The sequence below is a fragment of the Apis mellifera genome, linkage group LG8, assembly GCF_003254395.2.
Source record: "Apis mellifera strain DH4 linkage group LG8, Amel_HAv3.1, whole genome shotgun sequence".
In the NCBI taxonomy this organism is placed as follows: domain Eukaryota; kingdom Metazoa; phylum Arthropoda; class Insecta; order Hymenoptera; family Apidae; genus Apis; species Apis mellifera.
This window is the reverse complement of record NC_037645.1, coordinates 2,667,242-2,685,443: the sequence shown is the minus strand read 5'-3', so window position 1 is coordinate 2,685,443 and position 18,202 is coordinate 2,667,242. Positions and strand designations below refer to the sequence as shown.

The 18,202-nt window shown below is 25.2% G+C and overlaps 2 protein-coding genes across 4 annotated transcripts in view; one reads left to right on the top strand and one right to left on the bottom strand.

The window, feature by feature from the left end:
* The first annotated feature begins 338 nt into the window (after nucleotides 1-338).
* Nucleotides 339-12,111, top strand: LOC102656154. Of its 2 annotated transcripts, XM_016913812.2 has the most exons (5): nucleotides 339-406; nucleotides 1,701-1,953; nucleotides 2,604-2,681; nucleotides 8,282-8,470; nucleotides 9,467-12,111. In XM_016913812.2, exons 2-5 carry the CDS (start codon nucleotides 1,936-1,938, stop codon nucleotides 12,032-12,034), a joined length of 2,853 nt encoding a protein of 950 aa, XP_016769301.1. In that variant the 5' UTR covers nucleotides 339-406; nucleotides 1,701-1,935; the 3' UTR covers nucleotides 12,035-12,111. The 2 variants fall into 2 exon arrangements, with proteins under 2 accessions (XP_016769301.1, XP_006559592.1); XM_006559529.3 differs by lacking the exons at nucleotides 339-406; nucleotides 8,282-8,470 and having other exon boundaries at nucleotides 1,595-1,953.
* Nucleotides 12,112-14,567: 2,456 nt separating this feature from the next.
* Nucleotides 14,568-18,202, bottom strand: part of LOC552358 (low-density lipoprotein receptor-related protein 2) — a 33,185-nt gene continuing 29,550 nt past the window's right edge. Inside the window, exons 13-18 of one of the 2 annotated variants that reach the window (XM_026442437.1) lie at nucleotides 17,889-18,143; nucleotides 17,298-17,804; nucleotides 16,845-17,221; nucleotides 16,167-16,765; nucleotides 15,813-15,912; nucleotides 14,568-15,634 (exon numbers count right to left, since the gene is read on the bottom strand). In XM_026442437.1, the coding sequence (XP_026298222.1) occupies nucleotides 15,359-15,634; nucleotides 15,813-15,912; nucleotides 16,167-16,765; nucleotides 16,845-17,221; nucleotides 17,298-17,804; nucleotides 17,889-18,143 (2,114 nt within the window). In that variant the 3' untranslated portion in view covers nucleotides 14,568-15,358. The remainder of the gene's footprint in view (nucleotides 15,635-15,812; nucleotides 15,913-16,166; nucleotides 16,766-16,844; nucleotides 17,222-17,297; nucleotides 17,805-17,888; nucleotides 18,144-18,202) is intronic. The other variant, XM_026442436.1, reaches the window with a different exon arrangement.

Below are 18,202 nucleotides of genomic sequence, written 5' to 3'. Positions count from 1 at the left end.
TTGTTGGCTGCACTTGCTCTTGACGTGAAACCAGATAAGATATGGAATGTCAATTGAATATACTTTCATCATTTCTCTTTCAAAACTGTATTTTAATTAACATAAAATATATTATATTCTCAATTTTATAATATATTTCTAAGACGATAATTTATAATATACATAAAACATATTTATATAAACTATTTCATATTAATTTATTTATTTAATTTTTTAAAATTTTTCTTAATTTTTATATTGTTTTATTTGACGACAGTTTTCACAATGATTATGGTATTAGAATATTATATTTCTAATATTATTATTATATATTTAATATTATTAAAATTTTGTTCAGATATTGGATGAGAAAAATGCAATAGGTATGATGATTAGAAATTTATAAGTATTTCATCAACTGAAGATGGTTAGTATATCATATATGATGTATATTCTATATTATATTATAGTTAAGTTATATAAAATTGCTTTATTTCGACTTCATAATTAAATTATTATTTGGGATTATAATTTTCTCTCCGTTATTAAATAATAATTACGAATAATAATATTATTAATTATACTTTCAAATTATATATTATCAAATATAATAATGGTATCATTCACATATGAATGCATTTATGCATTATTTTTATCTTTTGAAAAGATACTAATATATTAATATTCTATATTATATTAATATATATTATATATTCTTATATATTTCTTCAATTATTTCAAATATTTAATTTCTGTTTACTCTAATGAGAAAAAAAAAGATTACACGCACAATCCGAAATATAGAATATTTTTTATATTATAGAAACATTTTTTTATCTTTTGTAATTATTAGTATTTGTTTTAAACAAATTTTAATCATTTTCTTTATTTGTATAATCATTTTTCCAGGTGAATATTGTGCAATGCATTTATAAAGTGTAAAATTAGTTTATATACAACTATCTTGAACAACGATTCCACTATTAATTGTAATAATAGAAGAAAGAAGAAAGAGAAATTATAGAATCATCAATATTAATTCAAAGGATATCATTTTTTTAACTTTTCATTTTTCCCATTTCTTGTACGCAACTACTAACGAAATTTTAAAATGTTGTTTAGCTAAACATAGAGATATATAGATATATATTATGCGAAATATATTTTATTTTATCTTGAAAGTCTCAAGAATGTCAAAGAATTTTATAAACGTGATTATTTTTGTCATATAACAGATATTTTAAATGATTATGATTCATTTTTAATTAAAAAATTATTCAAAAACTCTATACTGAATAATATTTTGAATAACTACTTTCAGGTATTTCACTATATATTATATAATAATAGTTTGAATGATTCCATTTCAAATGAAAATATATTTAATCAATATTTTTAAAATTTAATATTTTTTTCTATGAATTTATAATGGAAAAATTTTTTAATTTAAAATTTTTATTTAATATAAAATTTATCAATAGTAAATAATATAATTTTTATTCCTGTCTTAATGACAGAAATTAAAGTTTTTTATTTTTTTTATTTAAATTGATAGTAATACTAGCAAAATGAAAAAAAAATACTATGAACGTGTTGATTTACAATTTATGCACTACTTCTTGAACTTTTTATAATACATTCCAAGTTCATTTTAATTTTCTATTTGCTTCAAATCACATTTATCTATATAAAATATCGATGATACATTTGATATGATCAAGGGATCTTTAGAAGTGATCGTAGCTCTCTTTGAGCTCCTTTGATGCGTGGGGATAACTGGAGCTACCAGTTAAGTCAAGTGTATCGCATCAAGACGAAGTAGTACACTGTTTCTTTTCGGAGTGCGTGCATCGGATCGAGAGGATCGTCGTATAAGAGAATAGAGAAGAACATCCTGGAAGTCTAGGGAGAGCAAAAATTACTGTTCAACGAGTTATTAATCAGCATATAAAAGACATGAATCTGCACTATTTCGTAAGTGGTTTTTATCCTGCTTTCATTACTATATTTTTCATTTTGTAATTTTATAAAATTAACATAATATTGTGAAAATATTTATTCGAATATTAAAAAGAGTATAGCAGCTAAATACTATAACTATAAAAGAATAATATATGATAAAGTAAAATATAATAAAAATTCAAATTAAAAAATTTAATGTTTAATGAGCTATATTTATATTATCAGTTTAAAAAAATGTTCATAAATTTTATAAATTAATATTCAGTTATGCAATTTGTAAGCACATTACATTATAAAATAAATAGAAAGTAATTAATTTGTAATGTAATTCCATTGAAGAATTGAAAATAAACTTGGAATAATAGTATTAATACATTCAATGTGTTAATAAGTTATATATATGTATATATAATTATTATTAGCAAAGAGATTAATATTTCATTTTATAATAATGATATATATTCCATTATATTCTTTATGTTGTTCACATTATGATCTATCCATTTGTTATATATGATTTATTATATTCTTATTATTTTATGTATCCTATTTATTACTGGTTATAATTTTTTTATATTTAAAATATATTATATATAAGAAAATGTATGATATATAATAGAAAAGAAAAAAGAAATTGATGAAACAAATCTTTTCTTTTTCAGATTTCTGTGGTTGTATGGATATCATCCGTGACAGCGACATTGGAATCTGATTCCCATGAAAACTGGAGCAACGAAAAGGTAAACGTAAACTTTCCTATATTATAATACACAATTTCCAAATTTTTTCCAAGATAATTTTATTTTCCTAATGATGATTTCAACTTTTACTGTTTATTGAGATATATTTGTATATTTGTTTCAAATATCCAAATCAAATATTACAGAATCTTATACTTCTATTTATATATATTTTTCAATTAAATTATTTTTTTTTCTTGATTATAATTTTTATTTAATGTTACATATAATTTTTTATGTCAATTTTATTTCGATTAAATTCTCTCTCTTTTTTTATAATAGTATTCCTATATTTTTTACATGAGCATTTATAATATTTATTAAATTGAATCATTACAGAGATTTATTTTTTTGTTGTTATCTTATAAAAATTAAATAAAAATCTCTCATCAAAAAGATATATTATTTCATTTAAAATTTTTATTAAATTTGATAATATTTGTTATAAGGAATTCCTCTTCGCAATGTAAAAATTCAGATTAGATAACAACTTGCAATCCAAGAGAGAGAATTTCAATTATCAAGTAAAAGAAACGATGTAGTCGAGGACGTATTAATACAGTATCTACCTCGAGAAATTTACCAAACCATTCATTTTCCATCCCTCTTTAATAGTTTTCATAACTTAGAAAGTTTTTCTTATGTATTTACGATGAAATTAATGCGTCGCATGTTAGTGCTCATGATACTTAAATGGAATTACTGATCATCTAGCAATTTCTTGACATCACATTGATCACAAGAAAATAATTAGTTGTCAAGAAATTTTATTTCACGAATGTCAATAAATAAGTTGATCGATGCAAACAAAATTGATAGATTTACAAATTTCATAATTTAATTAAAAACTTGTCAAACATATTACTATTTGGAAAGAATTTTTTTTAAAATCAAATCATTTTCCTTGTTATTAAATAATAACAAAGATAAAAAAGATTAAAGAAGTCATCATATTTGTTGATTTTCTTTAATTAAATTTCATAAATTAGATGAGACTATTACTTTTCTATTAGATTTATTGTGATATTATTACACTATAACTTTTTAGGAAATCCATTTTTATTATTTCTCTATTTCAATCTATGTCAAATATTATAAATTGGAGTAATTTCATTTGTCTGCCTTGAGAATGCAATTGTGAACCAACCTCGAAGCATTAGTTACACGGAGTAAACAATGCAGAACAAGTTTCGTTGCCTTACGTAAATCGGAAGAAGAACCTTTCACGCATAACCCCCACAGATTGAAGACACCATACGACATCCTTAACCTCCAAGCATAGAAATCTTTAACCTCGATCTACTTGCGGGCGTCATTCGAGTGCTACTTCGTGTATTGCTACCCGCCTTGAACATGCTTATACAAGTATGTTGATCATGCAATTAATTTTTATGTGCAGTCGATATTTTTTTTAGAAAAACGTTTATGGTTTTTGAAAATTGAATATCACGTAAATAGAGATAGAAATTTTATTATTAATATTTTATATATATGCAGAATTAGAAATTTATCAAAATTGATATAATGATAATGGATATGGATATAAATATTTTTTATTTAACAAACATACACTTATTTTCATACATTTTATTTTTAATAATGAAAATTTAAAGACACAGATTTTAGATATCTCCTAACAAGCTTGAAAAAATTTAATTATACTGATAGTGTTTTATACAATTAATTCATTTATTCATTTATTATTCATTTATTTATTTATTTGTTTGTTTGTTTGTTTAATTGCATGTTTATTATATTTTTAATTGCATAAAAAGAAGTATATATAGAGTGATGTTAAAATATTGTGATGAGAGTTCAAAGAAGTTCTCGAAAATCTTACTTTAAAAAAATTATTAAAAATTTTTTGCTGCTTCTAGTTATCAGTTGTGAAACATAATTTTCCAGTCAACCTTCTTAATCATTTAGGTGAAAGTCGTCCTTAACCTTCGCATGCTACCTAGGTCATTTCACTCGTGTCTCATTCTCTTCCTGCAAATCCATCTAATAAAATATAGTTTACACTTTCCCTCTATGTTTCTGCTTAGAAAATGCTTATTCACAAACAATATTATATGTTATTACACGGTTCGAGAAACGACTAGAATACTTGTATGTTCTTTGCTTATTTATCACAAATCTTAAATTATATACTTAAATCCATTTAATTTTATGACAGGAAATACAAGTTTGTATAATCTTGTTTTAAATAGGATTGGTAGTTTTAGATCTAATCTTTGCTGAGTTTGATATAATCTAATGAAATTTATTATTGATTAAAATGTTTGTGTAATTTTATTATTTTTGTTACATAATTTTTATTTTTTTAATTTTTTAAATCTAAATTTCATCAAATTTTATATAATCATTTAAAATTATATTATAATTCTTTGATATTATATCTTTATAATTTATTGATTTCTCAAATGATTATTATAATTTGATTTCCATATTATATTTATTTTAAATTGTTACATGTTAATGATTATCTAGCAAATTATTTAAATTTCAAGATGCTACATATCATTAGATATTATTTCATTTATTCTCATTGTCATATATAAAATTCCTGAGATAAGGGCGAGATCATTTAATAGTCATTCTACTTTCTCTTCAAATATAATTCTGTAGGTCACTTGCTGTGCAACTGTCCAACGCGAAATGAAATCTCCTATAATTAGAGTTTGCAATCTGATTCATAAAGAAGAAAAATGTTATTCAATCATTAATTGGTAGAAATTTAATAATTAATAGTCACATCGATTAGAAACAGAATAAAATACAAAATGTTGTTTAATTATTAGTTCAGAGAAAATGTATGATAATATTCTATTACTTTTCATATCTTCACCTTATTTTTTTTTATCTAAGAAAAACATATATATGTGTAAATATTTATATTGAATTAATAATTTTACATTGAAATTTTTATTTTCAAAAATTAAGATATATTTATTTATAAAAAATAATTAGAGGTTCCTTTGGAGTATTAAGGAATCTGTTTGGGAAAAAAGCGAATACTTTCTCCACGCACTTTCGGATGAAAGCTGATTGACCCACCTACTGTCAAAAATTCGATGTAAACAATCCTGTTCCTTTCCTTTCTCTTTCTCTTCTCCTCCTACTCCTCTTTCACGAAGCGATAAATCCTTTTATAATTTTCTTTTATATTTCCTCTGCTCCAATTTAACTTATTTTAATTCAATTATCAGTTTTCACGTCTCACAAAAAAATGTATCACTAATAATATTTAATATTCAAAGAAATTTTTCATTTGTAATCCCAAGAGAAATTTTTCTTCATAATTAACTCTGAAAATTTTTATTGAACAATCTTCTATTATGAATTTCTAATGAAATTTTCTTCAAGGATTAAATTCTTGGAGACATATTTATTAAAACTATATAAAAAGCGCAAAATCTTGAAAGTGTAATAATCATTCAGTCTCTGACAAAGATCATTCCATTCTTTTTTTTTTTTTTTTTCAATGAGGCATAAAATAGTGAAAGTACTGTCCTTTGTTGGTCGCGTGTCTGAAAAGAATGTTCCAGCAGGACAATTTTGCACACGTAACTACGCTATAAAAATAAATTCCGCTCATTTATAAACGTTTTGCTCTCTTTCTTCTACTCCAAACGAAAGGGAAGTTAATATCTTAATTTTCTCTCAAATATTCGTTTCAACGGTAAAAGTATATTTTTCATTGGAATAATTGCTCAACTATGATTAATGCGATTTTAATTATTACGAATAAGAATTAAATCCTTCTTCCAAGTTTCATTTAATAATATCTTTTTCAATTCTGATTTCTGATTTCATCTTGCGAAATATTATTCAACGATCATTCCCAATATTCTGAAAAAAAATTCAGAACAAGTGAAAACATATGACTTCATTCGGGGAATCCCCATTTGGGGAAGAAAAAACTTCGAAGAACCTTCCCAAGCCGCATCGTAAATTTCTCCAGTAGTTCTTTCTAGCAATTATCAGACCAGTTCTCTAGAAAATTCGTCGGAGATGGTTAAACTTTTGCCGTATAAAAGACACAATAATTCCATGAAATCTCATAAAAAACTTTTTTATGCTACGATAAAAATTGTTACTAAAAATTGTTAATTTAAAAACAAATGAAAAATTAAAATCCATTTAAAAACAAACTAGCATTAGGTAAGATTGGTAAAAAGAAGGATTGAAGGAAACTATTCTTCTAAGCTTTCTTGATAATGCGTTTCAATACAAGTTTGATTAAAATAGCTTGCTTTTGATAAGATCCACGACTGATGCACGACTCTCACTGGTTTTTCTTTTGCACAAGCTGCAAGAATGCGACGCGCATCTTTTCCCGTTTCGCCTTTCTTCTCGCTCGAATGGTACTGGAGAAAGGGAGACCGGTAGTGGTACCGTAATGTCCACCTTTCTCTCATCTCGTCTGGCCAGCGTTATTTTCAATCTCCTCGCACTCGATGATATTCCATTTAAGAAAAAATTTTGTGTTTTACCATTCCGCATCTTCTATGGTCTCTTTCGATTCACTGTATGCCCAGGAAAATTGATCAATTTACAAAACTTCTTTCGAAAATATATGTAAAATTTAATTGAACACAATTCTAAGTTTTTCAAAAGGAAATTTTTATTTTTCTGATCATTCTGTTTCCTTCTGCCATTTCTGAAGAGACATTGGATGTATTGAAAAGGAAAATTTCTTTTAGGAATCCTCGTTTAAATTCTCAATTATATTAATATAAGTCCTCATAATTTTCAATCAATTAGTAAAAAGAATTAATCCTTGAAAAATGTTATTGTTCTTTCGAAGTTTTTGAAGAGAAATTTATCAAAAGTGAAAACTTCTTCTTCAGAAGTTGTTTAGAGTATTATTCGCAAATAAAAGCGTTTTCTTCGATTATCTAAAAGATATTTTTCTTCAGTTATCTAATTAATAGAAAGAATCATATTTTTTGAATCAAGATTATCATTATTTTTATCAAAATTATCAGGTTGAACAATTTTCTATTCTTGTTTGGCCGCACTCGGAGTCAAGAGTTTCATTTCTAGAACTTCTTCATGATCTGTTTTCTACTTCTACCATGAACAAATTGGGTCAGATGCTCGGCCTCGCTCATTGATTCGTGTCTCAATGAGTGGTGCAGGCTGTACAGAGTATCGCTTCTCTGATTGGAACTTCAGTTCTTCTGGTAATGGAAAAAATTAAACGGGAAAAACATTGTTAAAAATAGTTAGTTCAAATATTCTTACCATTTTTCAAGTATTTTTTAAAATTATATTCTAATTTTTAAACATTCTTTCTTAATATTTTATTATAATTGAAAAACAAGAAACAAAAATATGAATATTGAGTAAATTGTGATAAAAATTTTTCTTTTTTTCTAATTACTTTCATTTTTCTGCATTTTGATTATATTTTAATTATTAAAAACTATTAAACACTAAATTTTATTTAACAATCTTTTAAAATTTTATTGAATAACAAAGCATAAATGTGATTTTTTTTCAAAATTTTTGAAAACCTAAAATCTAAATTGAGAATTTTGAATAGAAAAATATGTCGATAATCTGATACTCTTCCATCTAAAATTCTTTTACAGGAATTTTTAGAATACACTTATGAACATAAACCATTCGATATTCAAAAAAAGGAAGAGATCAAATATCTCGAAGATCAATCACAAAATCAAAATGAAAGAGCCTTTGATTTCTCTCAGGCTGTTGATAAAGAAGAAGAAGCATCGTTGGTTGTCAAATTTATTAATAGAAACGAAAAAAATCTTAAAGTGGTTAGTATTGATCATTCGTATTGAACAACTGGAGATTCCTTACGTGTCACATACATATATCTATCAATTTTATCGGGATAAATTTTTAATGTACAGATATATGTAATATCAAATATAAAAAAATCAATATTTTGAGAAAAAAATGTAAAAACATAAAAATAATATATATGTCACAAAAAAAAAAGAAAATATTAAGTAAATCCTTGGAATTCATTTTCATAAAATATTATAAAAAACTTACATATAAAGTAATGTAAGTATTGTGAATTAATTAATAAAAAAAATATAAATAAAATATCAAGATAAAAATGACTTTTAACGGATTAATAGAATCTATGAATAATCTATGAATAATCAATTTTTCAACTCGAGGAACAGCGATTTCCTTGCTTTCCCTTCCTGATTAGTGGAAAGTAATTCGCTTTCGATGCCACGAGTATCGACTAATCATATTGAAAAATATTTGCGTCATTCTATTTAATGATAAATATGCGTAAAAAATTGAATATTTTTTTCAACATACGTAACATAAACATAACTTACTTTTAAAACTTACTTTTACAGATCAAAATGAAAGATCATTCTTTAAATAATATGAAGAAATTCATATGTATTGCATATTTTCATTTTTCAATAATCCTATTATAAATATGCACTTTTATTATGGATTATTATATTAATATACAATGATGTTTAAATTTGTAATATTTATTTATTGCATTTTGTTCATATTCTTTTTTTTAAATATATATAAATATTTGTAAATATTCATAATTGATTATCTAATATTTATCTAAGAATAAAAATTTTTCTTCTTTTTTTTTTTTATTAAAGTAATGCAACCACAATCAAAGATATTATATTTGATTAATTTATTTAAGGATTTATGTATTAATATTCATAAGAATATTTATAAGAAATCTTTGAATATATCTCTTCTCCATTGGTAATATATCTCAAAATTAATAATTCAATTATGTTCTTTTTTTTTTTCAGAATGAATCCCAACAACAATTTTCCATGCAAGTAGTTCAACCATATATTCTGCCTCTAAAAATAAAAAGCATGTTAGAAAACACTTCAAATGAATCGTTGGATAATATTTCAAAATTAGGAAGAATTAGTCAAAATGTAACTAACGAAGCAGTCACAGTTCAATATATTCCTTCTCAAGAGGTTATTGTACAAAATTTGACAACCACTAAATATTCTCTTCAGAATATTGGTTCCAATGATCTTCGTCAAATAAATTCCGAAGAGAATATAGATAATGAAAGCATAAAAGAATTTGGACAACGAGTTCGTTCATTGAGATCAAAAAACAATGAAAATCATGATCGATTTAGATTAAAACAGTTTTTCAATATTCCATCTCCTTCTGAGGATCATAGAAAACATTATAGAAAAAATTTTCATTCCTATAAAAAACTAAATAATTCAGACAATAATCACAATGCATTCTCGAAAGATCAACATTCTTTTACTTTGACAAAAACTACAAAACTTCAGAGAAGTTTAAAACAAAAAGAAACGGAAGAAGACTATACCGATAATCCAACTATGATCAAAAATATTTTTACAACCACTTTTGCTCCTATAGCATCTGTTTCTTTGGGAAAATTTTCTGGACCAATAGTAGTTCCTGATTTTCCACAACAAAAGAAATATTCTTATGCAAATACAGATAATTATACTGAAAGCAATGAGGTATCGAAATCAACCATAAAACCGCTAAAATCAAAAGTATCAGAGAATGGTTATCTAGCAGCATCAACTATTATTTTAAATCCTCTTCAAGTTGGTGTTGCCTTGATGAATGCAGGACAAGATCTAAATTCAGTCAATGATCAAGATACTTCAACAAAATTGTATCTTCAAAATGAAACTAATATTGTAAAATCTACTGAAATTGATAGTGAAAGTTTAATTCAGAGTGATGTTTCAGATTTTAAGAACTCCAGCTTCCAGAATGATCAAATATCACAGCAGAATTCTGAAGTAGTGGTCACAAATTCGCCATCCCAATTAGTGGAGATTCAAAAATCAGTGGAAATATTTCATACAGCACCTATCCAAGAAATTCATTATCCTGTGGAATTTGTACCTAATGTTCAACAGCCTTTGGTAAAACAATATCTTCAAGAAGATTATAAAAAACCTGTGAAAAATCAGTTCAAAGATCAAAAACTAAGTCAGATTAATGTATATAAAAACAATGAGATTTTGGATGAAAATATTTCTCCAAATAATCAAGAACGTAATCGTTATGAATATACCTCAAATGAAAATGATGTTATTTATTCGGCAAATAGTGATCAAATTAATCAAACCATAGCTAATACTCATCCTGTGGAAACTAAAACCACTATTGGAGTTAAGGAGCAAATAAATACTGCTCAGTATGATCAAATAATAATTAAACAATCTAGATTTCAAGGATATCCTGAGACTAATGTTAAACAAAATAACTATGAGATACCGAAAAAACCAATCTCCATTGTTCCACAATCAAGAGGAATTGATAATTTATCAAGTTTGACTAATCAGGAAAATCTTCAAGGAACTCAAGAATTGTCTCAAGTTCTATTAACGAAGGTTACAAGTGAATTACCAACTGAACAAAAGTTTTTAATGTCAGTACCACAATCATATTCTGTAGAAAAAAATATTCATCATCCAGTGGAAATAATAGAGAAGAAAGTACCATTCTCAATGGAAAAAGTAATAGAAAAACAAATAACAATTCCTCAGCCATTCCCCATACACGTACCAATAGATCGAGTTATAGAAAAACAAATACGAATCCCATATCCTGTGCACGTGGAGAAGGTAGTTGAAAAAAAAGTACCAATTGCTATTCAAAAATTTGTTATACCCCTGCCAATTCACTTCAGAGTTCCTCAACCTATTCCAATTTCGGTAGAAAAAGTGATAGAGAAGTCTATCCCAATTCCAGTACCAGAAAAAATTTTACCTAGACCATATTCTATGGAAATCGAGAAGAATAGACCATTTTCCTTAGAAAATACCAAGCTTGTTAAATTAAATTCAATTTATAATGTACAAGGTGATTATCAGCAACCATTAAGACAGAATTTCCAATCAGTAGAACCTTATGATAATGAACAGGATTATTATAATTCAACGATGCAGTATTATGATCAAGAGTATTTAAGCTTAAATCGTCCTCATACTAGGCAACCATCATTAATACACATATTACCAAAGAAGTTTGTACCACATGGGATTCAATATCCATCTCATTCAGTGACTTATTCGATGAATAATGGTAATAATTTAATTGCTTATGGAAGAATTTCAGAAAAAGATAAAGTTAAAAATGAATACATGGGTCCAGTACCAAGAAAATTACAAACTTCTCTTGGGATACAATCGAAATCTTTACATTCATCATCAGATATACAGACAACTTTAAGAAGAACAAGGCAAGAAGTAATGGGAAATAGTGGAAACTTTAGACAATCAAAGATGGAATATGGATTTAAACCACCTATGGTGCCTTCTGTTCAATATGATGAACAAACTGCAACTAAAGTGGAATAATTTGAATAAATTTAAACTATTATTTTTTAAATTTGAAGATTCAAAATTTCAAAAATTTATTTATATTCTTTTTATTATTTTCCACTTTGAATATTTTTTCTATTTTAAATTTTGAATTATTTTGCATATTTATTATTTTATTTTATCGATATCATTTAATTTTATTAATTAGAGTTCTCAATTTCGTATTTTAATTATTTTTTTGAAAAAAATCTATAATATTTTTCTTATTCTTTTAAAATTATTTTTGAAAAACAAAAAATAAATTTTTTTAACATACAATTCTTCTCTTTCAATAAAAGATATTATAATTGAATTTTTAATTCATAGAAACGATAATATTTATTCAATATTTATCATTTGAAAAATTTGTTTTCTCAATAGTGCAGCATTTATTCTTTAGCTGTGAGCATAAATTAATTTCATTAAATATGAAGGAATTCTATCATCTTATTATCACATTTATTACTTGCTTTTAAACTTTATTAATTTCACAATCATTAACACATTAAGACATTTCATTTCTAATTTCTTTTTACATATTTTAATAAAATATTTACTCAATTTTTACATATTATTTCTTAATGGGTTAATGTTATGTAAATATAAAAATATAGGAAAATTTATCAATAAATTATAGTATATATAGTATATATAGTATATACATATTACTACTTATAATTCTCATATTATTATAAAATTCTTATATTATTATTATTATATTATTATATTTATTATAAATGCAAATGCATTTTAAAAGATATCTTATATATATATCTTATATATAATTCATGATATACATATATGATATACATTTAATGAAAAATTTCGTTAATTTGATGAATTTTATATTTTTGATTTTATTCGTTTAAATATATTTTTTAGATAATAAAGACTAATAAAGCATAAATTAATTAGCATAGAAAATAATATATAAAATTTTTATATATTTAAATATAACAACATAATTCAGAATTTACTAAATTATAATGCCATTCTAATTAAATTTTTATTATAAAATTATAAGTAACGTTTTTTTTAATTACAAAAACATGAATTAAGAAATTATACAATTTTATTAAAGATATTTTTTAATTAAGATTATTTAATATTTTTATATTTTAGTTATTATTTTATATTCCTTATAACAAAATAATTATTTATATTTCATTTCTTAATTTTATAATTTCAGACTTTAATAATAATATTAATATATAACTAAAATAATATATAACTGGTTTATAGTTTCTTTTTTGTACGTTCATTAAATTATTTATAACATCAAATAAACTTGTTTTTATTTTATAAAGAATATTATTCTTACTTGTTCTCCACTCTATTTTCACAATTAAATCTATTTACAGGTAGGAGGAATGTACAATGATAAAATTCAATGTTTATTCTTGGACGGTACCTGTTTAATTGCTCAATTGCTCAAACACACACATGTACACACGCGCACACACACATGTATATATATATATGAACAATTATCATATCTCAATAAAAAATACAGAAAATACTGATATAATTAAAAATAATAATTAAAATACTCTGGAGCCCTGCCCAAGAGATAAAGTCATTCTTGATAATGATTAATTTATCTATACTCATATACATACATATACGTACATATATATTTATATTTATATATAGACTTTTTTATTTATATAACTTTATATATAATTTGTAAAGAAGATGAGTCAGTGATTTTCTTCATTGATTTGTAAAATCTATATACAATGCATGTTTTACATTATATTAAAAAAAAATATATTAAATAATTATTTTACAGTAGAAACTTGATTAAATAATCATAAAATTATATAGAATTTTTTAAAATAACCAAATAGTATATTATTTAACATTACTTTTTAGAATTAAAATATAAATTATAAATTACTGTTATGATTTGTAAAATCATATAATATTTAATTCGAAAATAAATATAAATTTGATATCTAGAAAATTTTATTAACTTGATAATAATTAAATGTTGGAAAAAAAGTTATTAATCAAGAATTAGATTTAACAATCTGTATAATTTTTTATGCAATATACAACAATAAAAATACATAAATTCTGAAATTATACATCTTATAAATATGTTTAGTCCTTTCTATAATCGAGATTCTACTGTATTAAAAAATAAATCTTTAAGAAAGAAAGAAATAATATAAAAAGATTTCTTTTCTCACTCATATTTAGGGTGTACAACAAAAAATGAGTACACTTTGTTTGTTTAAAATATTCACCTTGCATATTCAGATCCAATTTGTAATTTTTACAATCACAGTTGTTACGGAAGAAAAACTGTACACTGACATTCCTTGCGCATAAAAAAATGTACAAACACATATAACAACACTCACATGTGATCAAGTAAACTGAAAAGAGAAAACAATTTTTCCTTTTCCAAAATAGATTCGTCTTCCTCTAGATCACGAAGAAAACGCTTAATAAGTAAAGTAACTCGATTTATCGAGGTTTTTTTTTAAACATATGTATAGTCCCTTAAAACCCACTCTAATTCGCCTCTTCAAAAAAAAAAAAAAAAATAATATGGAATGTTTTGTTCATTATGGTACATGGACAATGTGAAGTTAATATTTTGTGATAATCATATTTACAAGACTTACAAATCGCACCTAAGATGACACAAACTCGTCACTAGTTGCACTTTAATCTCAATATATAACAAAAAAACGAATACATTTTTCCCTCATTTTGTTAATGTGATTATTTTTTTTTTTTTTTGTTTTAATGTATTTCAATTTTGTTAGCTATTCTTTCAACATTATTAGTTGAAATTATATTGAGATAGAAGTATTATAGATGCGAGAGTATTCCTATATAGAAGCAGTGACGTAGTCAGATGCACTCCTGTATCTCCTTGTTTTTTAAACTTCCTGTAAATAAGTTATAAATTTATAATTTTATCATATTTCCTTCTAGAATTTTACAAAGACAAGTAAAAATTATAAAAAATATATCGAATATATTCAGTCTTGTACTTTATGAAAAATTCCTTTGTCAAAAATAAATAATACTTATATGAATATTAAAAAATCCTATATCATAAAATAACACGATTCGGAACTATTTCAATTTATAAAATATTGATAATTATTATATTCTAAATGAATGGATAACATGTTTCCAGATATAACAAATAACAATTGTAATAAATTTGTAAATAGATCGATACATCACATTATCATTCATTAGATCCTTAAATCAATAAGTTATTTAAGTAAGTCTATTCTTTTCTTTTCAAAATCATCAGAAAATTCTAACTACATCACTGCACAAAAGTTAAACTATCTAACACTCGGACTTGTCTTCCTCGACCAACTGTTGTGTGTCCTTTCCCGAATCAATGGGTGTTGGATCAAGCTCTCTTCTTTTTAGATGCAACTGTGGTGGTTCTTTATGCTGAATACTAGATGGTTTCATTTCAGCTGGTAATTCATATCTGCTACTTGCACCAGTACCATTTGTTGCACCTGTTTCTGTGTTCACTGCATCATACATGGGATTACTGAAATCCCTATTTTTGTTACTAACATCACCAAGATTGTACTCCACATCCAGAGGTTCCTATTTAATAATATAGAGACTACATGTAGGGACTACATATTATATTTCATTTAATAATATTTAATATTATTTAATATTACTTAATATTACTCGTAATTATTTTAAAATCTTAAAATATTATAAATATATAAAATACAGAAATAGTTATATTATAATACATTGAAATTATAATACACACCATTCTTTCATGAGCAGGTATACCAAACTCAACATTACTTCCTTGCCTGAAGGATACACTTTGAGCACCAGTTAAACTACCAAGACCTCCAGGCTTTCCACTACAAAAATTATTAATTATCATTCATCATTTATTAATTAAAATAAAAATATTTTAAAAATAAAAATTTTTAGTAAAAATTACATTATTTATAATAAAGTTTAGTTATAAATATCAATACTTAGGATATAATAATATTACACTTTAATAATATATTTTCAAATCATTAAAATAAGAATTTTATTATAAATAATTATCTACCAACATTCCAGATTTAAAAAATTTAACATAAAGAAAATAAGAAAAAAAACTTACAAAGGTCGCTTCTTCAGTACCATAATAATAGCTGCAGCTCCAAATAGAACCAAAATAGAAACAACAATAGGTATCACAATAGCAGCAGTGGCGTTAGTGGACCTAGCTCCTAACATAATCTCACAGAATTCTCCATGGAATGGAGCTGGACAATCACATTGCAATTTATCTTCGACTTCTTGACATAATCCACCATTTCTACAAGGACAAATTCTTGGTGCAGGAAGAGGTCTTTCATTAGTTGCATCACAATGACGTTCATTTGATCGTATAGTCTCTCTTTGTTGAAGAGGACCAATACTATCTGAGCAGAGACACCGATTACCACCAGGGATAGGAACACACAAATGTGTGCATTGATCTTCATGACAAAGATTCCTTAAGGAAATATTATATCTTTGTTGATGATACACCTTAACTCCTCCTGAATTGGGTACATGCTTGACAATAATCTCTGGCACACCTCTACCAAATTTATCTTGTCTAATTAATTCACCAGTTCTCTTTGTTATCCAATACAAACTATTTTCAAAAACATCCAAAGAAATTGGATGTTTCAAACTATCCCCTTTAAGGATTATTTTTCTATTTGATCCATCCTAAAGAAAAATTAACATTTTTGGAAATGAATGAGACTGAATTCAATAAATTGAATTAAATAAAATTATTGAAATTTACTTGTTCAATAGATTCAATGGTGTTAAGTTTACTATCAGCCCAATAAAGGACATGCTGCATGGAATAATCAATGGTGAGTGCAATAGGTTGTCCAATTCGATCAGAAACTAATTGTTTCCGTCTATCACCATCCATCCAAGCAATTTCGATTTTGGGCTGACTACCAGCATCTGCCCAAATAGCTTTACCCAATTCTGGATCGACTACAATGGAAGTTGGAATTTCTAAGCCAACTGTTATCAAACTTCGACGATATCTACCGTCTGCTTTCGAGACCATTACTCTTCCAAATAACGTTGTTCCTGAAGAATCAAATTCTGTCCAATAGAGATTACCAGAAATCCAATCCATTGCCAAACTTGTGAGACCGGATTCACCTATATAAATTATTTTAAATTATTACATAATATATTTTATAATAATATAATATCATAAATTGAAGAAAAAAATTACTTTTTATATTAAGATCCTGAGCATATCCAATTTTCACTTGTCCATCCTTAGCATTTACCATATATGACCTTTTAATGGAATTATCATAACCATCAATCCAAAATACGTATTCTGATCTAGGATCAAAATCTAAAGCCTGTACTCTTTTTTCATTCGCAATGACCTCAATTTCTTGTTTATCATAAGGATCATAAGCTCTAATTCCTGGACCATTAGCAAATAGAATCATCATATTAGTGTCTACAGCTCTGCATACACCACTACGATTGTCAGACAATTCGAAACCTTGTCTGCAAGAGCAAGAATAAGTGCCATTTAAATTAGTACAAAGTTGAGAGCATTGGTGTTGGCCAGTAACACATTCATTAATGTCTTCGCAATGTTTTCGATTGTTTTGTGAGATTATGTAACCCGGATAACAAGCACAAATATATCCACCTTCAGTGATGTTATGACAATAGTGAGAACAACCACCTTTATTGCTATCCAGACAGGGTTTATTGTGATCTATAATGGAAATAAGTGAATATCATAAGTGAATCATTTAAATTTCTGTAATAAATTTAATATTAATTAGATTATTAAACTTACGACAACCAAGTTCATCAGAGGAATCTCCACAATCATCAGCAAAATCACAAAGCTTTGTTCGCTCAATACACTTCTTATTAGCACATGTATATTCGGTTATAGCGTCACATGGACGAACTCTGGATGCACACATAGTCATATTATTTTCATCAGAACCATCGCCACAATTATCAATACCATCACATAATTGATATTTAGCAATACATTTGTGATTGGCGCATTGGAACCTCCTAGTTGTATCACACTTGAAGTTTGCTGTAGAATTTTATTAAATGTTAACAAACATATATAATCTATTCAATATTTTAAAAAAT